The 23,590-nt window shown below is 38.6% G+C and overlaps 1 protein-coding gene across 2 annotated transcripts in view; it reads left to right on the forward strand.

Moving 5' to 3' along the window:
* DSCAM (DS cell adhesion molecule) overlaps nucleotides 1-23,590 on the forward strand; it is a 159,782-nt gene that overhangs the window by 119,479 nt on the left and 16,713 nt on the right. For both annotated transcript variants that reach the window (XM_072398307.1, XM_072398308.1), the window contains 4 exons: nucleotides 3,211-3,323; nucleotides 12,634-12,783; nucleotides 17,872-18,069; nucleotides 20,656-20,958. In XM_072398307.1, the coding sequence (XP_072254408.1) occupies nucleotides 3,211-3,323; nucleotides 12,634-12,783; nucleotides 17,872-18,069; nucleotides 20,656-20,958 (764 nt within the window). The remainder of the gene's footprint in view (nucleotides 1-3,210; nucleotides 3,324-12,633; nucleotides 12,784-17,871; nucleotides 18,070-20,655; nucleotides 20,959-23,590) is intronic.

Raw genomic sequence — 23,590 nt, forward strand, 5'->3', positions numbered from 1 at the left:
GTAAAGCAATAATAATAGGGGAGGGGGCGTTGGGGATAGTAGGGGTGGGCAAACAAGGGGTGGGGATACCTGGGAGTCATAGTCTAAAAGAGAACCATGGAATCAGAGACATAGTCTGTTGAAAAGTAAGGGGGAGGAGGGGTACATCAACCATGTGGACCAACATGAGGTATATGTCTCATTGTTGTCATCATCCATGGCTCTTAAGCTACGTACACACTTCCAATTATTATCGTTGGAAAACGAACGACGAACGATCCTGCACGATATCTACGAACGATCGTATAGCACCAATCCTGCACATAGAGATAACGACGCGATCGTTCGTAGATATTGTACACACAATAGATACGATCGTTTGAGCGATAGAGGAACTATGTGCACGTCAGGAAGTGAACGAACGTTCGTTCATTCCGCATGCTCAGACCATGGACGATCAACGAACGATCGTACACACGAACGATGGTCAACAACGTCGTCCAATCCGATCCGCCGGTCCGGTCGTTCGTTTCCAACGACTTTCCTCGTTCGTCGGCGTCATTGGTTACTTTTTTTACGAACGATTTTTGCCCAATCGATCGTTCGTCGTTCGTTCGTCGTTCATTTTGAACGATAAAAATTGGAAGTGTGTACGCACCTTTAGTTCCTCTAATCTCATGAGCTTGTTGACCCAAGCAACCCATTCAGAAAAGGGAGGGGAGCAGGTCTGTTAACAAACATTATACCTTTCATCGTGTTATTGGATCAGCAGCTGTCTTGGCCATGGTGCCATAGTAAATGGGGTGAATGTAAAGCCACATTAGTGTAAATATAAATGCAGAGATTTGTTCCTGACACCCAATAGAACAGGGAAGACCACCTGAGTGTCAACACATCTTCAACATTATAGAATAGAAGACAAGTAAAAATTGTCTAGCTTACAATATGTGCTCCAAGAAAGTACACAAGGGGTTGCAGCAGTAGGTCATATGGATAACTAGTAATTCACACTAGAACTATGGTCCTCTTATAAAAAGAGCCAAGCGTAAAAGTGTGATTTATTGGTTTCATTACTCTCCCTTTTATATTGTTTGTGCTTTTCTCTGTGTCTGTAGGAATCTGGCAGCCAAGAGCTTTTTAAGTGCAAGTCTTAAGTGGTTGTTAAATTCAAAAATACATTTGCTTGTTTTCAGGAACTGGAATTTTTACCTGGAACCTGTAGGGATTTTTTGCTCCATCAATTCAAGAATACATGAAAGGGATTGTTTGAATAAACCTCACCCAGATATTTCAGATTCGAATGGTTGCTGCAATGTTGAATCGCTTGTTGGCTTTTTCACCCTGCCTGAACAAGCAGTCTCACTGAAAGGGCCTGATTTATTAAAGCTCTCTCAGACTGGAGACCATAGACTATCATGGGTAAACCTGGGTGACCGAGCAAACCTGGAATAGATTTCCTAAAAACCATTTGTTCTTAGATGGCATTTGTTTTCAATCCCGGATCAGATCAATTTCAGGTTTGCTGGATTACCCACTCTCCTGTTTTTGATTTTAAAAATCAGGTCCAGAGTCTGCAGCCAGTACAGTGGTGTCAAACTTACTGGTCTTCTCCAGGATGACACTGTGATAGGGCAAAGTGACAATGTCTGCAAGGAGCCCAACTGCTTGGCATCATGCCTATTTAAGCTCTTGTGTAGTCAATACGTTGAACTTCAATGTTCTTCAGTTCTCTTCTGTTTTTTCTTAACGCTCCATTCACACGTTACATTACTTACCTGTTGTAGAGAAGAATCGGGTCCCCAAGCTAGTTGACTGCTATTTAAAACGTAGGAATGGAAAGGGTAGAAATACTAATATTTTGGCAAGTAAAGCAATTCTTATATATGTATTTCATCCACATATCATTCAGCTGTTTAATTTTAGGTGAACTTTTGGGTTGTTCATTGCAGGGCAAAGCGTCCTTTTTACTTCCCCATTAGTAAAGCATGCAACTTCTACTTTCAATCAAAGGGTTGGTTTTATCAAACACAGAGCCCTGGGGCCAAGAGATTGGACTTGGTGCACAGCAGTGGATGCACCATGATTATTATTAATATTATTATTCCTATTAATATTATTATTATTATTATTATTATTATTAATAAACAGTATTTATATAGCTACAACATATTACAAAAAGCTATACATTAAATATGGTTTACAAGTGACAAACCAATACAATGACAGGAGGAGGAGAGGACCCTGCCCAGAAGAGCTTACAATCAAAGAGCTAGTGGATGTAGCACACATTAGGAGGGGGGATATGGAATAGTGATTGGAGATGAAGCCAGCTATGCAACTAAATACATATAAACAGCCTAGATTTAATTAAAATGAATAATGTCAATGCAATTTAGGAACACTGCAGAGGCACTTTTATCCAGAGGACAAGCACCTACTCTTCTTCCCACAAGACAACACCTAGTGACCCAGTGCTTACATGTTGGGGAGGAGAAAGTCCTTAAATGTGTGTAAGCTCCAAGCCCAGGTTTTGTACTTTTGCTTGGGGGGGAGAAGGGGGAAGTTAGAGAAATCTATTGCCTTACCCTTAATGGGTACAACATGGGTTCACTTTCAATGGAATAGCTTTGAATACATCCATTCATTTAATTCCTACATTTTACACCTTGTTTTTTTAACACTATTTTGCATAAAACAAGTAAAAACTGTTTACCTGACTATCTTTTAGTTTCAAAATCTGTACATACCTATCCAATGAAATCAGACAAGAAGGGATGAGGGTGGAGACAGTTTTCTGTCTAATTTAGCTATTGAACGCTAAAAAATTCCTGGCTTGGTTACCCATTCAGCTATGTACAAGAAAATGTGACTTCCCGCACTTCATTATTCAGTTACTGCATTATGCTTGTTATTTACACTGCCATTTGCTGCATAGGTATTGCATTTTGGTTTAGGTCCCCCCATCAATCCAATGTCATGGTTAAAATCACAGAGGAAACAAAGGATTTAGTTTTGATATTGAATCATGTGTTCTACATTCCTTGATACTATATAGAAGGTCAGATATACAAAAGATGCTCACCCCTATGAGGTTTAGCATCTCACATTAATATAAAATACATTTTTTAGTTCTGACCAATAATACATAAAATTTGCAAAACTTTTATACCTCAATGTAAAATAAGGATCTTACTGGTGTAGTCAGCATTTCTCTCTTTTTTGTTTTTCCAGCAAAAACACCCGGACTTCAGACACCCTGAACAAGCAGCAGACGCTGAGGATGCACATAGATATTCCCCGAGCACAACTTCTTATAGAAGAGCGAGACACAATGGAGACCATTGGTACGTGAACTCTGTCGCAGTTTCAGTCATTGCTCGAGGCTGAGCTGTTCATGTACAATAAACACCGGCCTCCACCCACACAATCCAAACCATCAGCTCAGCAGGCTACTCTGTAATAGCAAATAAGCTACTGCAAATGGAGAAATGACTGACAAAAGAACATTATCAGAGTCATAAACATTACTGTAAAGCCCAATCTTAGCTTTTTTTTTTCACACAGTATGAAAGGTCCAGAGCCACTGTCATATTTAAATTTCTGTGTCCTGTCCACCATCTCCCTATCTATAAATTTTTCATCTAGGACTAGGTAAAATGACAAAACAGGTAAGAAAAAATGGAAAAAGTTCATTGTCTACAAGGCAGAAATGGCAAATGGCCTCCCTTTGGCCTTTCTTTTGGGCAGTAGAGGATTTGGTGCTTAATATGTATTTCTATTACCCTATCTCCCTATTTCCCTATGTTTTGGTGTAATTTGATGGGAATATCTCTCCAACAGAGCTTCAGACACCAATATTAAGCTGTATGAATATTTTACTGTTTCTAAAGTTGGGCTTTAAATGTATTTACGGTTGAAGGATGAAAACATGCCATATAAACTTGCAGACCTTTACGTGTGAAGCAATAAAGAGACACAACGCATTTTACCTAACCTTTGCCTGGGGGTAAAGCAACGCATTCAGGGCTTTATTTATAAAACAGGGAATCGGACATGGCCTATGTGGGAATCTTTCAGGTAAGTGTGTTTCAATGGCAGTAATTAATTCCCACTAGGAAATGTTTGAGGAAATGTCAGATTTACTGTTTTATAAGTAAAACTCTTAAAATATACCCCTGGGGAAAATGTTTATTTTGGGTTTGGATAGAGACATTTTGTTTGCTGTCTGTGTGTCCCATTAAAGAGATTCACCTTGAGTGTATTATGGAAACCATTGTTCCTGAGAATTTGAAGGGGAATATTACATTTTTCCTGGAAAAGGAGGTAAGGGGAAGTCTTCCAATAAGAACTAACAGTCTGACAGCTGTCTAAAAGGAGAATTCCCCTTACACTCTCTTACAACCTGGGGCAAGAAATGTGGGACATTTTCATATCGATACAAAGACACCAAAAAAAGACAGTATTTTCCAGGAACCTTCCCAGAAGGAAGTGAGATGAAGAAGACAGGTAACTATTGTTCTTTTTAGATGCTCCTAATAGTAGGTGATTTAGGAAAGACAGAGGGGAACCGCCAGTGTAGCTTATACAGACTCATTATAGTTCAAAGTCAGCTAGATATATATTATATACATTTTTTTGCAATTGCATAGTTGTCAATCTATAAAAATTCAGCTTAAAAATTCTTTATCTTTTTATCCTTCAGCTGGGAGTAATATGATAAACCCATAACCATATTATAAAGTTGTCACAGTTTAGTGTATACAGGCCAGCAAGTTCTTCCCGAGATGTTCCTGCAGGACCTTGTTTTTTTCCTGTGTCCAGAAAACTTCTAAGAGGATTACTGACTAATACAGAAAGTTGATCTGTGTCCATGGAGACATTTGTTTTGGAAATAGAATTTGCAGACCTCTCGCGGGGTAAAAATATTAATGATGAAATTGTTACACCTAGGCTTTGAAACTTCGTGCCAGAGAGCCATTGATCAGAGAAAGCTTTGTGTAATTTACGGTGGCAGATGCACTATAATTCACTTCTAACCTCGGTCCTGGTGCAAATATTCCACTGCCGGAGAATCTCATCCTTTGCATCCTTATGTAACATGAAAGAATGTTAAAGCCTAACTGAATTCTGTTAATTTAATATTGTATTGTATTTTGGCTTTTATGTGCAATAATGTGTGTGTGAACTGTTTTGTGCTGCTGGAGGAGGTAAAAAAAATCTAGGAAAATCAGATTGCTGTTCTATTACAAAATCAACAAACCAGCAATTCAACAAACCCCCTGCATACTCCTGTAATCAACCCATGATGAGGGATGCTGATTGGATTAGTGTTCATTAGGGTTTGTTAGACCACAAAGCTGATTTGTGTGTGAGAGACGCGGCCCGACTCTCATATGTGCTGCTAACACAAAGGTATTTGAACCCATAGTGCAGAGCTCAGCTGATTGAAACAGAAAAAGAAGCAATAATGGTAATGACTTTATATATGGCCTGGCTGTGTAATAAATCAAACGGATCCTATTGACCAGTAAAGGAAACCTTGCATAAAACAAGCATGGAAGATGCCATTGCTGACCACTTATTTTGCAAATACTTGTACTCTGGCTTTTGCGTTAGCTTTAATACAAACAAGTGCACAGACAAGGGCAGTAATCTAACTTTACTACCGGTAATATAGAAACTTCTTTTGGGTCTGGTATTTTAGTTTGGAATATTTAAAACCAGTCGGTCAATGTCACAAATTATTAAAAACTTACAATGGTATATGTACTGAACTCAAATAGGGCCAGACTTGTCTAGATTTTCTTTGCATGGGATTGGTTTTGCATTCCAATAAAAGTCAATGGGAATGCAAACCCATATAAAGCAGGTCTAATGCTCCTGATAATTATTCCTGAATGATCTCAGAAGTGTCTCAGACTTAAGCCATTGACAAAGACGCCTAGATCTAATAATAACAATGTAGTTGGAGGGTCTGCCTAAATGGAAGTTGAGTCCATTGTTTTAAATAGACTCTTGTGCTACATAATTTTTGTATATCTAAGGACATTGGGCCTAAATTAATACATTTCTCTAGGATTGGAGAAGCTAGACTATCATGGGAGAACCTGGGTGAACCAGCAAGCCTACTCAATCTCTTTTTTGTTTTTATTATTGTCTTTTGTTCTCCATTTCTCCATACTTCCTGTCCCACATACAACCTTGTTGCTGTTCCCAAAAAGTTTTTTTTTAATAGCCTAATAGTTGCCGTTTGGTGGATCTTTACTTCTTCCACTATCATAGCCTTAAGGGCTAAAGATATCAGAGAGATGTACCTAAGCCTACACAAATGCCAGCTTTTAGAAATTTGTATAGAATATTTGAAATAGTATAACTGAAGTCTTTGCCTGTTGTCTACCATCTGAGTTTACAAATTTCTTAGCCAGTACAGGTACTCTTTAATCCAAAAAAGTCCGCATGGTAATGTCTGAGGTGGACTGCCTGACAGGTTTGAATGGATGTTTTCATTCCATTGCAAAAAGCAAAAGGCAAATCTAAATATAGGCCAGTTGAATCCTTCTCTAAACATTTTAATCCCCAGTTTCAAACAAAGTTTCAGTTCCATTCACCCTGTTCTCCTTTTAGTCCTTTTTCTAGTAATGTTTTTTTTTTGTTTACTACAAATTTTGTACCACTGTCTATAAAGACTGAAAAAGGACTAAAAGACATCAGACCAGGCATTTTTCATCCGCTTCCCACTGTGTAAAAATTTGGGCAATCCACAGGAATAAAACTGCAGCAATTTTATAATAATAAAATAGAAAAAAAGAATATAAAAGTAACAGTCCTATTTAGTTGTACAAACATGTAAAGAAAATACCTGCACTTTGCTGTAGTTTTCTTCTTGATCGTCAAAGGGCTTTTTTGGCCTAAATGACATCCATGTGTGCACATACATGCATCATGGCTTTGGAAACTTACATGTGGGTAATAAAAATAAAACATAATTAAAGAAAAAAGGGGTTTAAGGGTTAACCAGTCGTTGGCGCAGACTTGGCATGGTTTCCATCCCTTGGCAAAGAATCAGACTTTTAACCTGCAAGCGTAGAAAAGGCAGATTTCAGGCTTAGGCTCTCTGCTGCCTTGTTTGGGCAAAGTATGCAAACAAGAGAAGTCTGCAGGATTTCATGTGCTCCGGCACAGGCCGCTTGTCACATAGAAGCATTAATGGTTAAGTGGAAAGCTTGCAGCACATTTTCATGACAAACTCACTTATGTCGGTTAAGTAATGCCAGGGCATATGAAGATGAGTTATTGTCCTGTGAAACTACAAATATGACTTTACTTTCCATGTGCTGCTGCATTATGCTATATTATTACGGGTAAGATGGAGTAGTGATGGATCGGTTAATAAAATGTAAACCAGTGCATTCATTGGATATAAGCATCTTTCCCAGATTTACCACATGTATACAGAGCATGAATAATAACGTATCTGCTCTGTTTTCTGTTCAGAATCAAGAATGATTGGTGTTTGATTGCTGAGGTCATTGTTGAGTATATTCAGTTTAATATTATGTCTGGCTTTAGCACTTTCACAGGGGCTGAATTTTGCAAGTGATATCTGTATGTGTCTCAAAGCCAACCAAGACAAAATATTAAGTTTTTTATTATTCATACGCGCCTGATCTGAGTGCTGCTGTGCAGGAGATTGCAGAATGTTAATATCCAGACAGACATAAAAATGTATGCTAGCTGTATGTGAAAGTACATTAAGGGGAGCAAAGACCAGACCTAAAATGGTAATGATATTGGTTAAAAAGAGGCAAGTTGTGGAGTGAAGACACCTGTGCAACCTTTTTACCAGGTTGAAATCAAACCCCAACCCCTTGTGCCACAAAGCTCGACTTCTGTTATACATTTGTCAAATGTCAAAATGCCACTGGGCAGTAAAGGCTCTAAATTTGACAATGGATTCATAGGGAGAAAGGTGTAGCAACAGAAAGGGAGAAACCTAATCTCCCCAGGGTAGCTTGAATCTTTTAGCCCATCCTTTATCACCCCATCAGAACCTCCCCCTCCCCCAGACCCCCCACCTACCTGCCGACCACTCCCTCACAAATAAATACCCAAACACCAAACTTGGATTTAAATTGGCTGGGAAGCAGCCATTTATTTAGCCATCATTAAATAAATTACCATTCAAGTAATTAACAAACAAATATCTAATAGTAAATAAATGACAAATAAATAAATACATTTTGATAAGCATACATTACCATAACATAACACTCCATTATTTTTATTATAACTAATATTATTAAACCAGGATTTCTATAACACCAACATATTTCATTGAATATACCCTAATTAACCAACAACTTAATTCCCCCCTTTTAATAATATATAACCATAACCACAATATGCATAATGTTATCAAACTCCAAACTCCCGGTTATACACCCAAACAACCAGGCTGCAGGTCTCAGAAGGCAAAATACGCACCCCAAAGTAATTTAACTCTTCCAACATCTCCACCTTGGCCCCTAGCCACCCAGCCCCTGCCAAAATCAAACACTTTACCATGCACTGGATCCTTGCCTTCCAAGACCCCAACCGCTAAAATGTATCAAACATTCAAAATATAATCACAACAGAAGGGGTGGGTGGGAAACTTTTTTCTTTCAAAAGAGGGCCTCTCACTACCGTCCTGCCCCTTTTAACTCGTCCTTTGCTTAATCCTCTCCTACCTCACTCTCCAACTAGCACAGCCCCTCCTAGCCTTACCTAATTTTATTAACCCCTTAACACCCCTGGGCTAGGCCTAGCACCCTGACATGTAGGCTCTGCGCCTAATTTCTTACGACTACGAGCGTTTGTTTAGAGCAGGGGTCCCCAATTGCGGCTCTCTGGTGGACAGTGGCATCTTTACCAGGTCTTTTTCTGGGTTCAGGATCATAAACCATCTTGTTTGACCAGGCTGAGATGAGATAACTCCTGTGCATGCACAACTTAGTGTACATTGCAGGAAAGATTGAGAACAGGAAGATAAATTTGTTTTTTATACATGTATTTATGGAAATGGCCTGTCCCTAAACCTGCCTGCTTTCAATTTTTATAGTATAGTTGTACTTCATAGAAAGATTTTCAGGGGGGTCCCTTTTGCTGTAAAAACAATACCGTAATCTGATTTAGCTGAATCAGATTCTTTCTCTGACAGCTTCATTGAACCAATGGACATAAAACAGTTTACATATTCCTACAACTCAGTACATGAGCATTAAAACAAGCCAATCCTGGCCTCTCTATGAGTTTTTAATGTATAGTTATTCATCTTCAAATATCACAACAAACACAATAAAATTGATATAGTTAATTTCTAAAAGTTTAGAAACACTTGCTGGTTGTTTACACTAGAAGGTTGGCAGGCTGCCAAAATTCTAATCTCATAGTAAAATAGCTTTTAGTACAATGTAAAGTAGTTTATTATGCTTCCAGATAAATTTGGGGTTGTTTTCGGGTATTTTTCTGCTTGTTTAGAATTTATGATTACTTGTTTAGTCTGAACACAGGTTCACTTTCATAATTGTATCTCCCCTTAAGTATCACAATACATGATTCTTATACAATAAGAAATAGAACCATGCATTATGTTTGCCCCCCATATGACTCCTTAACCTAATAATTTCAGCTGCAAAATTTAACATTTCACAGTACCGCATTTTGAAAAAAAAAATTTCAATTCATGATGAAAACCTCTGTTATATATAGAGCTGCACATGTAAACAATTCTGCGCTCTGGTGTCAGGGATCAACCATACACCAACAAGAGAAAAGTTTTTGCTTCAATTAATACATTACAGTTCTGCCCTCTCCGCTATACACAAATCTATGGGGGTTTATTTTATTCTGCTAATGGCCTGAAACATAAGAACGTCTATTCCTGCACTGGAGATTTTCCTCATTTAATGGGCTTTCCTGCTTTGTAAGCAGAGCGGCACATATGCCCCTGTCATCTTCTCAAAGTGCACTGAAGTCAAACGTGAACATTTTGCATTTAAAGTGCATGCCTGGGCAAAAGGAAGACTTTTTCAGTACATGTCCCCATTTTTGTGTAAATGCTGCAAGTACTGGAAAATATGTTAATCTGCCATAAATCTAATATTCTCTTCTTTCCTTCCACTGAAATCCCGTGTCAGTTTTGTCAGCCTTGTCCAGTTTCCTCTGTGGCCTAGAGAACACCTGATCCTCTCCTTACCTTAATATATTGTAATATGTAATCATATCTACATTCATGGCGTCTGTTCAACGTCATTGGTGATCTGGCAGTTTAACTTTATCATAAACTTGTTCCTAGATTATGCACACTACAGTGTTAATATTCTTAGCAAGTAGTAAAATTTCTTTAAAACAAGCCATCAATCATCCCTGTACCTTTAAGCATTGTAAAGAAATTCATTTTCAAATTTCAGAGCACTGTGTTAATCAATCAGAACAGATCCTGGCAGCTTGCAAACAATAGATGTTTCTAAACTATTAGAAAGCTACTGGTCTTTGGGAAATAATGACCTATTGACCCTGATTTATTAAAGCTCTCCAAGACTGGAGAGGATACATTTTCTTCGGTGAAGGTGGGTGATCCAGCAAACATGGAATGGATTGTTGACAAATGTTTTTAATCCTGAATCAGATACATTCCAGGTTTTTTGGATCACCCAGCTTCACTGATAAAAGTGTATCCTCTCCAGCCTTGGAGAGCTTTAAAAAATCAGACACATTGGCGCAATACTACAAAACCCAATAACACAATAAAAGCAACTACAGAGGTTAGGAATAGTTTGTTTTAAAACTCATTTACTAATAATATTAATCTTTATTCACTAATTACTGTCATCACATAACTGATAGCAGTGGTGTAAGGGTTATTAAGAGATGACATTTGCAGCCACTTTTTTTGGCTAAACAAAAGTTATCTATTTAAAATGTATGTGGAGGCAAAAAATCATCTAAGACGCCTCTGCAATACATGCACATCTCCCAGAGTATCACCCCAGAGAGGTGTCGGCTCTTTTTTTTTAATTTTGTTAATCTGCTCTGCTACTGTTACCACTCCACCACACAGATCCTCTGTTTAGCAGCTTGCAGCATCCCCAGCATCCCTGTAGTCAGTGTCTGCATCCCCAGCACACTGCGTACAGAGGGGACTAGAGAGTATGTCCTGCGGCCAGTAAGCAGATGAGTTTGTGGTCCGGATCCTGTCCTGTACTAGTCCTATTTAAGCCCCTAAAGTCCTAAGCTCTGGTTGCTGGCCCCTGAGGGTGTTACCAGTGACCTTACCCAGCTATACTCTGCGTAAATGCCTTTCTTTAAACTTGACTTCGGCCTAACCTTGACCTTGCTTTCTGGTTTTCTGCTTGCCCAGATCATCTCAGCCTTGATTCTTGCTTGCTGCCTGCCCTGATTTTGGTTCACTTTTGGTCTATTTTGACCTTGTCTTCCCCCAGCTGTCTGCCTCCAAACCTAGCCTGCCATCTTACTGAGATTCCAAGGTACCCAGAACCTGATCTCCAGCTGTCCCTTCATTGAAGCTATCTGTTCCACTTGCCCTTGGTGGGGAGAGCCCGGAGTCCGTGATCTGGTGTTCTTCCTGCAGCAAAGTAATCCAGTGCTCACTGGGGATACCAGCTCTTTACCCTTTGCAGTGTGCTCTGAAAAACAAAAACTGAGACACTTGGATTCCATGCCCTGGGTAATCCTGTGTTACCTGCCAGAGGGCAAAGCACACAACCACAATATACCCAACACACCAATTCACAGAATTTCACAACATAAGTGGCTTATCATTCTGTCATCAATATTAAGAACTAATGTACAGCGCTGCGTAATATGTTGGCGCTATATAAATCCTGTTTAATAATAATAATAATAATAATAGGAGGGTATTTTTGGATATTAGAGGAAGTGTGCAGAGGACACAGGAAAGCATTGATTTTTGGCCATGATCGATCAACAACTATTTTTTTTCTTTTGCAGTTATTGAACAGATACAATACAATCCTTTTAATGGTGTATTAAACAGAGCAGAATAGAAATGAAGAAAATCGATGATTTGGATTGTTAAGATTTACATACACTTTAAAGCTTTAGCACTGACAGGTTGAGATGATCAGTAACTGCACAAAGATCAGGCAGATAAGGCAGGATCAGGCAGACAATAAATGCATGAGAAGAAACATTGTACGTTACAACAGTTTTAAATGTTATGTAGCTGTATAGCATAGGGTCACTGATGAACTGAAGGACCAACTGCACAGAAAGAAAAAGGATTTTAAGATAAACAGTGGCCATTAAAAGTGCCCAAAACTGTGTTTACCTCTTGCCCTTTTTAGCGTGCCTAATTTTAGGTTGTTTTGCTTTGCCTAGAATATCCATAATAATGTACATCTCTCCCCTTCCTATGACCAAGATTTACATTTGAGCAATTAATTCTGGTATTCTTCTATGCACCTAACATGGGCTTTTTGTAGGGGGGGGTGTGCTAAATACTCTTTTTAATCAATATAGGAGCACTGCTTTAAATCCGTCACTGTCACTCTTATACTAGCATTAAGGTTTTATGCTGCTTCAACAGCAAATTATATCTATACCTAACATTAAATCTTTTCTGCCTTTCAGATGATAGATCAACGGTGCTATTGACTGATGCCGACTTTGGCGAGTCATCAAAACAGAAATCGTTAACTGTGACTCACACGGTGCATTACCAATCCGTCTCGCAGGCTACGGGGCCCTTGGTGGATGTTTCTGATGCTCGCCCTGGAACAAGTAAGTGTACATTTATTACCTTTGGTTGGCGTTCATGTTTTATTTTGTATTTTATTCATTATTTGCTCACCTGTCAAGTTTAAGGAAAACCATAATCATAATTATCTATTTTTCATTTTAATTATATATTTTACTTTTTTTTTACACTTACGTTCTCAAAAAATGTTTTTTATGTTTTAACATGTCCCATTCACTATTTATATTCACTCGTTTACTCAAAAGTAATAAAAAAAATAAAGAGAACCTGATCTGTGAGAGCTGTACCCTGGAAAACTCCAAATCTTTAGTCACTCACGGTCTTCCTACATGTAATCTCTTGGCTATTATTAGCTTGGTGGATGTGTGTGGAGGCAGACATCTTTATATAGACAGGACTTTGCTTCTTATGTTGTATCTGCCCAGCTAGTGATCTGATGACTGCTGGGGGGAATTTTCAGAAAGCAGCAGGAGACATGGAAGATTCTCAGAATGAATGAAATAGAAGTAGGGGGATCCTTGCACTGTAGGCCCGCAGGTACAGCTTCCTTTCCAGCGGGGTTAACAGCTGTACAATAGTAATACTACCAAATCTCACTCCAAAGCCCCTGTGACTAATAACACTGGTCAACAAACATTTTCTTGCCAAACATAAAAAAGTCATTTTAGGTTATGTTTGATGCGCAAATGCCAAATATGCTATTGGTTTTGCTAGATTGGCTGTATTTTTGTGAAACAATGACCTCAATATTAACCTCATAGAAAACTAATGAAAATTAAGCAAAATTACAGAACAAGCAATTTACAGAAATAACCACAAAGAAGTAATTGAAAAACTCAGTTTGTATGAATCCCTTTTATGCTGATGATCAGGACAATCAAGTTGCTCCAGCAGTAGTCTGCCATCATGTGTCTATCCCATCTGCCCTGATAGCTTTCTTCCATCACCTTTATATCTTGATGGCACCTCTCCCAGTGTTCCTCACTGAAATCGCCAAGGGTTTCTGGAAATTTTTGCAAATGGCTATGGAGATAGTGTACCTTTATGTTAATAGCTGCACCCAATTTTTTTAAGTTTAAGAGCAAGTTTTGTACCAGTTCTTCATAATTTTGTGCAAAAAAAAGGTGCATTTTAGTTTTAGTTTTATGTTTACATTGCCACAGTTCCTATAAAACACCTAATATTCACTTCAGGTCTACCAAAGGTCCACTTTACCTCCATTGCAGACAATTACTTATTTGCCTGACACAAAGGGTATACTGGAAATATAAAAAATTGCGAGCAGGCAGTATTACAAAAAAGGAAATACAAAAGCTATGGTCCTTCTATAATAAAACAAACTTGCTTGTTCACAACGTTCTTTTTAATGAACACTGAACTGCTCCTACAATCCTAGCATACCTGGCTGCCGGTAATATATGAACTCCCATGCACAGGAGTTATGTTACTCAGGTGTGGCCTAAGATCCCCAAAGAAGATTGGATGAAGATGCTGGTGATGGACCAAGGAGAGACTAGTTTAGTTTAAAAATTGCTTTACCATTTTCCAAACAAATTGCCTGCTTACATTTTTGTAATTTAGTTCTATGAGACGTCATAACCAGCAGCAATATATAGCATTACACAGATGCAGGATATTGATGTCAACAAGATTTCATTTGTCCAGAAAGCTTAGCGCCCAACTGCCCTCACCACCCCTTCACTTTGCCACCTAATCTTGTATTCTGCATACCTGGACACCCCGTCCATTTTTCTCCTGATGCTTGCACTAATAAAGTTCGTGTACAGTGCAGCTGGAAGTATTTGTAATTTTCACCATCATTAGGAGTAAAGCAAATTTAAAGTATTTTCTTTGGAGCCATGACCTTAAATTGATGACTTTCACCCCTCCCCTGGACTCTGCATTCATTTCCTGTACAGTACAGAGAATTTAACAGATTGTGTTATAATGGAGTATCTCCATACAGAATCCTTTCCTGGTCTCTGTCCAATTTTCCTAAAATTAGACTGGTGATGAAAGCTATTTTTTTTAAGGTTGCTTAAAATGAAATACTTAAATTATTAAGCTGAAGAGCACCCAGGTGTACAGAGGTTTCAATACAGAGACCAGAGGGTGCAGCTTTACAGACATTCACTGGAGATATTCACTCTTTGTAATGAACTCTTTGCTCTTGACATTGAACTCCCTATCAATAAAGGAAGCTGATTGGAATCTGTATCCATGTAAAATTAAAGCATCACTTTTAGTTAGACTTATTCTTTACCAGGTAATACAGTCATTTACCTGTGTCTTCACTATTTCATTTGATGGACTCAGTTTGTAGGGGAAGAGGCTGCAAATCTAGCTAGAGGCTACAGATCATGTGGTCTATGGGCACAGGCCTTACTTTCCAGAAAATGAAATTGTGCACAGTAGGACTCCATTCATTAATTTGCCAATTTCAAGCCTGGTAAATTATTTGCATTTCCTTAATCAGCTGGAATTACTTTTAATAATATATTGGGTTATTTTGAAAAAGCTCTTAGCTGTATGATTAATTGATTGAACATCTAAAAAAAAAAATCATTTGCAAAATTAAACTGTACGTTTGCATTTTTAATTTTACCCTGGAGAACGCGGAGTGCAATGTTCAGGAGAAGAAACAATTAACCCTTTTACATTTATGTGAGTGGCCTTTAGTAAATCAGAAGGCTGTACACAGTATAATTACTGGTCTCTAGTGAATGAATAGAATGTAATATCAGTGATGTCACTGGTCACTATTGAATGGATTGGCTCTATTCTTAGTGATGTCATCAGCTGTTAGAGAATGTATAGGCTGTAATCCCAGTGATATTATTGGTTTCTAGTGAATAAATGGGCTGTGTTTTACTGATTTAAAATCAATGTTTTCTAAGTGATGTCTTTGATATCTAGTAAATGGATAAGCACTATTTTTAGTAATGTCATCAGTTTTTAGAGAATAGATATTCCATCCCAGGGATGTCATTAAATTCTAGTGAATTGATAGGCTGTGTTCTCTATGATGTCACTGGTTTCCAGTGAAGGGATAGGCTCTATCCTTAGTGATGTCATCAGATTCTAGAGAATGGATAGGCTGCAATCTCAGTGATGTCATTGATTTTTAGTGTATGGATAGACCGTACTCTCAGTGAAGTCACTGGTTTCTAGTGAATCAATAAGCTATACACACATTGATGTCACTGGTCCCAAGCAATATTCTGCCTACCCAGTGATGACACTAAGAGAAACAGGTTGAAAGCTTTTATTTTTTGTAAGCGATGCCTTCAGTCTACATGCAATCACTTTCAATAGCTAAATTAGTAATCACATGATTAGGAGACATCCTAATTGGTTCTCAATCTTCAGTGGGGACTCCAACTGTCAGTGGCAATAGGGATTGAGAACTTGCAAAGCGTTCACTGGTAGCTCTCAAAGGAGGTATAGATGATAGATTGATTTATTTTTTGATTGATTGATTTTTTTTTGTGATAGATGCCCCAGTGCAGGACATTATTTGATAGATTTAAAATTTAAAAAGCAGAAAACCAACTAATTCATGAAGTTATGTACCCATTAAAACATTATGACATTTGTAACTAGTATAAGTGCCTGATTTTGACTTTTGACTAGTATCCACCTTTTTAGACTAGGAGAGGGGAAAGCAGCACTGGAAGCCAAGGTGACCATGTTGTTTTGAAAATCTGCAATACTGAAAACTCAGGTCCTCAATCTGTCTTTGCAGTATATCTCAGATATAGGAAAAATATTCTGATGGGACCCTAATATGTATTCCAATGGTATATTTAGCTGTTTGCCTGGAGTTCAGTTCTTAGGTTCAGTGTAATGTAAATCCATAAATGACGCAGTTATTTCATAATATTAATATATTAAGTTAATGTTGTATAAATTCATATTTCACATGAATGTTCTATGTTGGAGCTTCAACAGCCTCTAGCTTTTCCCGAACCACCAATACTGCAGAAATAACACAGCGGGGTGTGACAACACACTATAGAAGAATTGTTTTTCTTATGTCAGCCTCTGAGGGGTTAAAGCCACTTTATTTGTCCCTAGAAACAGCTCAGTCTAGCCAGGCTAAAAATACCGCACATCTCTGCAGCAGATGTGATATCTCGGAATTAGAGGGAATTCTCAGGGAGCACACAGTCATAGGACAATAGAACAAGAAGGAGCGCTGGCCAGATCCCAACTGATGAGAGCAAACACAGCCAGCCATCAGACACTCTGCTGACAATCAGGATCTGTCCCTACCTGCCTCCAGGACTCCACTGTTCTGATTTCATTGTATTATAGGATTATTTATGGTGCTATTTATGCATATTTAGCATTTGTTCCAGGGCATAAATGACGATATAAATCACTGCAGATATCTTGGTAATCACAGACTTTAATGAGTGCTGGTGGAATAATGGCAATTTAAATGTGCAAGTGTAAATATATTTACTTGTGCTATCTGTGTAAATGATTTTTTACATGTCTCACATACATATTTATTAATTATTTGATCAATATATCTCGATCTCATATAAACCCGTCATTCACACTTACTGTGTAATAGTATGTCATCTATATATCTAGTTTGGCCCTTCTCAACCTTTTTATCCCCAAGAAACCCTAATAACTTTTAAGCCTAGGGGAACCCCTACTATAACCAAGTCATGGGAATTTGTTGGGGTAATATACCCAGGAATTTTGCACACATTATTAAACAGGAGGTCAATCAGCCACAGCTCAGTAAACCCCTAGCAACCTCTAAAGCAACCCTAGGGTTCCATGAAAATTTGATCAGTAGATCCATCTAATTCATTTATATCTGTATACCTATCAAAATATCTATCTATTGACAATCTGTCTAATTCACATATATCATAGGTCTATCTGTCTGTTTATCTATCTATCTATCTATCTATCTATCTATCTATCTATCTATCTATCTATCTTTTATAGATCTCTCCAATTCATAGGATCCTAAATGTCTGTCTGCCTAATTTTCCATTTCACAGCTTTCTCTCTATCTTTCTGTGTTTCTCTATTTATCTTGGATAGGTATTTTTTAGTAACCATCCCTTTTTTTTTCTCTCTCACAGATCCAACAACCAGAAAGAATGCCAAGGCCGGTCCTGCAGCTCGGAACAGATACGCCAGCCAGTGGACACTGAACAGACCACATCCCACCATATCTGCACACACACTAACCACAGACTGGAGACTACCAACTCCGAGAGCCACAGGCTCTGTAGACAAGGAGAGCGACAGCTACAGAGTAAGCCCATCACAGGACACAGGTAACTAAAGCATCTTATTGTATAACTTTAAAGGGCAATTTCAACAGGAAAGGGTGAGGGAGATACACCAACCTGATATCATGAGCATCATAGGTCAGCCTGTAAGCACAATATGCTAAGCTACGTTGTTTTTTTTATCAAAAAAGCCAACAGGTTATAGCAAACAACACATGTGATTTTGCTTAGTGAATGAAATTTCTATAAATATGTATATATAAATATATCTGACACCACACTAATTGCTTGGGATTCTATGCCAGGAGGGGCTCTTATATATATACCAATTCCTAGATCCAAATAGCAATAGCTCCCAATAACTAAATGGTTAACTATACCCTCCACTACTATCAGGCTTCTGATGATTGGTACAGCTTTTGGCCTAGCTAATACATGGAAGTCTCCTTTTCTGGACACCCTTACTTGGTTATACTTAGTCATCCCTTAGTCATCCCTACTTGGTAACTAGAGAGGGAAATGTGTTCTGGGGGGTTTGCTAAAGATATGAATATGCGAACAAGGAAGAGATGAGCTGGGTGGTTGTTAGGGAGGAAAAGGTGTTGGATGGGAACACTTGTTTACCATACTACAATCTATGGAGAAGCAATGTTAAAGTGAGTTCTAACAACATAAAATCTCTTTCTCTCCTCTGTTCTTTGTTTTGCAGTCTCCAGTTATTGTAGCTGAAAACAATGCTACCTAGTATGCCAACACAGACAGCAAGCCCAGAAAGTTATCTTATCCCTACATTTCTGCCACCTGTCCATTTTGTTTAATTTTTTTGTTTTTAACAGAACACGGTTATATAATATTGTATTTGCAACAGACAAAAAATGGAGTGAATAAAAGAATTAATTGTTAATGTTAATATTTACTAATATTTATAGTAAAAGTTTCCATTCATACCCATTTATAAACGTAGCAATGAGCTGAAAAGATTGCCATTTTGGCAGGAATGTCACTTTTAGAAGATCTTTGCTTTCACCGGTGAAAGTGGTGATTGCCAAATTTTAAAGTGGTGATCTGCACTGCAGAAAATGTCATAAGCACAAGGATCAATGGGCCTGATTCAATTAATCTCTCAGAAACCAGAGAAGATAGACTATTATGGAAGAACCTGGGTGATCCAACAAACCTGGAAGGGATTTCTATAAAATCATTTACTTTTGGTTGGCAAATGTTTGTATTCCTGGATAGCCTGTACCAGATCCAGTCCAGGTTCGCTGGATGATGCAGGTTCTCCAATTATTTTAAAATCTTCTCCATTCACGGAGAGCTTTATTTAATTAGGCCCAATAAGTAAATACTTTTTGCTGTTACCTATTTGAAATACATTATTCTAACCTCTCGCTGACCCATGTGGCTGCGGTGGATGTATATCTCCAGCTCGTGCTAAAGAAAACTTTGTATAATCTAGAGCCATAGAAAAGAGAAATTCTGGGAACAGATAAAAAGTTCTCTTCTATTTTCCCAGAATGTAAATTTCTGTTTTTATTGCTGTTCCTATAGAAACTTAATGGATCAGCCCGCCCAACAAAACTAGATTAGAAACTGTATTACTCGGAGATACAAGATTATATTTATTGTCTGGATTGCTTTGTCCGCGGACTGTTCTCAGGCACACAATATACATCATTTTACTGTAGATTTTGTAAGCCGAGCGTCTGATGAAATTGAAAAAATGATTGGTACTTTGCTAGTTTCCTGTGTTTTTATGAACATCAGTATGAAAATTCTACTTTCAATAGGGAATGTAACAAAGTCATGATTGATTGCAGCTAGTGCAGGCTGGCTATTAAATGAGTTCATTACAATGCAAATCAACTTTAAAAGATAATTGTACTTGAAGATGAGTATGGTTATCTGATTGACCCCCAATGTGCATCAAAACTCTAAATTGCACCCCCTACCTAGGGTGTCCAGATATAGATATATATCTGCCCACTGCTATCTACTCAAAGAGGCTAGGTGGTGGATGAACCTAGGAGGTGGTGCTTCTGGTAAAAAGGGGTGGATATTCTGCTAATCAGAGAAGGGTTTAACCTCCCAGCAACACTGCTACAGCTCAAACTAGGGCCAGTTTTAGGGTAGTACAAACTGAGCAATTGCCTGGGGCCCTACCTTCTCCAGGGCCTCATATGACAGAATGGCAGTGGTCCAAAGAGCTGGATTGCTGTGCATTTGAGATCCCTACTTTATATTTGATTAGGGCCCCCTTTTGTTGAAAACATACCCTAGCTTCAGCTTTTGCCATTAGAAGACCTGCCTGGGTAGACTGGGAATGATATATTGGTATATTGTCTGAGCCTACAATCAGATTGTAATCTGAATTTACACCAAGGATCGCATTACTCAAAATGATCCGGATCCCTAGAAACTGGGTCTCAAAAAAGCAAGGACCACTTACCATGTTCTACACTGTGTGTGTGGAGATGGCTATCTTGGTATAGGAAAGGCTTCCTCACATCAGAAACTCCAGTTTCTGATGCACTTTGCACTTTCAGTCTACGACTAGGCTAACTGTCATTTGTTATTGTGGATAGCATTACATAACTGAGTAATGTGTATATTGTACTTTGCATTCCACAGACAGAGCAAGGAGCAGCATGGTCTCCACGGAAAGTGCCTCGTCTACTTATGAAGAGCTAGCAAGGGCGTATGAGCACGCCAAGATGGAGGAGCAGCTGAGACATGCCAAGTTCACCATCACAGAGTGCTTCATATCAGACACATCATCAGAACAGCTTACAGCAGGGACTAATGAGTACACAGACAGTCTGACCTCTAGCACACCCTCAGAGTCCGGGATATGCAGATTTACTGCATCACCCCCTAAACCCCTGGACGGAGGAAAGGTGCAAAACATGGCAGCCCCAAAGGCACATCGGCCAGGTAAGAGTATGGCAGCAAATTTTATTTTTATATCACGTGTCTCTTTTGACTTCTGCACTCAAGAAGATGCAGCACCATCATTTGGCCTTATAATGGCAATAGTGGTTGGGTAAAACAGAGTCCTGAGAGATAGGTTGGTATAAATGGCCAAAACTTCACAGATGCAGCATTAAAACCTGTGTGAAAGCAAACTAAGTGTTTTATGAAACTTATGTTTTGTTTGCACCACTTGCCTTGCGTAATAGTAATTGCAAGTTAACATTCACCTAAGTCTTGATGACCCCTGTTCCCCATATGTAGTACTGGAGCCTCCAAAGTTTTTGTGCAATTGCTGACTTTTTAAAAGCCATTGTTTGCATAGGCCTGGACAAATCTACTCAACTTGGTGCCTTGTGACCTGTAATTGGGAACTGGACACTGAATTTTAGAATATAGAAGGAGGTCAACCTAATATACCGATCCTCAGGGACCCTCCAAACCACTAAGTTTTCCATTTGAAATTACATCACCTTGCATCCTGACATTACTTCCTGTTCTGGTCATTACATAATGTAATGGGGACTTTAGTTTTGCCTTGAGTTCCATTTTACAAGTTATTTATGAGCAGATAATCACAATATGTAAATTTAGTCTAATAGCCTCTTTCAGTATGCTTTTCCTGCCAATATAAGACTTTCAAACGCCTGGGATTATTTTTATACCTGCCGATTTTCCTAATGAGAATGTTTAGGGAACAAAACAATACCTCCTCTTTCTTATCAGAAAACCACCGAACCGTGAGCTTTTTTGACAAGCAGAATATTTAACTTCAGCCCATACATTTTTTAGCCATAGTCTTTTTATTTTTCAACTGGTATAAAAAAAGTCTACATTTTAATTTCATGGTTTTGTAATTTTAATCGTGCTTGGCAGACACCTTGCATTAACTCTGTCTTTGGACAATGGGCGATTGAAACTGGAACAAAAAACAAAAAAGGGGAACACTAAATTGCCAGAGTCCCAGAATACATTTGTGTAGCAAGTAGGGTCACGATTATTATTATTATTATACAGTATTTATATAGCGCCATCATATTACGCAGCGCTGTACATAGTCCATAGTTGTGTCACTAACTGTCCCTCAAAGGAGCTCACAACCTAATGTCCCTACCATAGTCATATGTGATTAATGTAGTCTAAGGTCAATTGTTAGGGAGAAGCCAATTGACCTAACTGCATGTTTTTGGGATGTGGGAGGAAACCGGAGTACCTGGAGGAAACCCACGCAGACACGGGGAGAACCTGCAAACTCCATGCAGATAATGTCCTGGCTGGGGATCGAACCTGGGACCTAGCACTGCAAAGGCCGAAAGGCTAACCCCTGAGCCACCTTGCTGCCCACGATGCTCAATCACCCGATAAATAGTAGAGTTTGCAAAAACTATATAATGATTTGGCTCGACATCTGCAAATTTCTTCTGGTGTTCACTATCTGGACTTTGACTGGCATAATCTTATGTCAATGCATCTAGAAGACCTCATATTCACCAATACTTCTCATCTACTACTTGTCTCTGCCAGTCCCATCGATGGTTTCCATGCTTCTACATGCCCCACCTGATTTGCAGTATTATTTACAAAAACACTCCATATAGTCCTCTCTGTGCTTCAAATGATTACAATGTACTTCAAATGTATTTCTATTACCAACATGTAACCCCAAAGTTCTTTTTCCCTCTCGTATTGTATCTTACCCTTTTTTGCAGCCTTTTCAAATTCTCATCAGGAAATCAATTGCTAATAATGTACGCAAGCCCCCCGGAACTACATTGAGAAAGAGAATTTCATTAAACATATCAAAAACATATATACTTATGCGATTCTGCTCAAAAACTTACATTTAACTTGTGCCTTGTCCATCTAATACACTGTTTCTTAACCAGGGTTCCATTAAACCCTAGGGTTCCTCCAGAGGTTGCTAGAGGTTTCTTTGAGCAATGAGACATTTGTGCCTCTTAGGTCAGTTTAACTGATACCAATAATTTGTTTGGCTATCAGTAAGAGTGACATTCTTCCCAATTACCTGCAATATAAGAGGCATTCTTCCCACTGACCACCACACTAATGTACTGTGAGCTGTGGATAAAGTAATTTTAGCAGGGTTCCCTGAAGACTTGAACATTACTTCAAGGGATTCCTTCTTGGTAAAAGGATTGAGAAACACTGATCTAGTATAAAGAAGGTCTCTTTAATGGTGGCCCCATTAGCAGCATTCATTTATTTGCGCCCCCCATTGCCAGTCCAGCCATCAGAAGTAATAGGAATCTATGACATTCCCAAGTATTAGATGGCATGTGACTCTCTCCCCTTCCTCCCGCTTGACATTGCTGGTAATTAGCTTCTTTGGTACCCATCACTTTCATTGGTATATGTCAGTGTTTTGAGTGTCTGTTATTTGGCCCATGAGATGTGATGGTCATACAGCCTGACACTTTTGCCCTGACAGGTAGACATTACAAGTAAATATTACAAAAACTAAAGTGAAATCCTTGAGTAAGGCTGTTCCAATGGACCAGTTGAAAATGGGAAACCCACCAAGGTGTTACTCTCATTTATTGTCCAGTTCCTAAAAATTGTCTTCCATCCAACTCTT

The sequence above is a fragment of the Pyxicephalus adspersus genome, chromosome 1, assembly GCF_032062135.1.
Source record: "Pyxicephalus adspersus chromosome 1, UCB_Pads_2.0, whole genome shotgun sequence".
Lineage (NCBI taxonomy): Eukaryota > Metazoa > Chordata > Amphibia > Anura > Pyxicephalidae > Pyxicephalus > Pyxicephalus adspersus.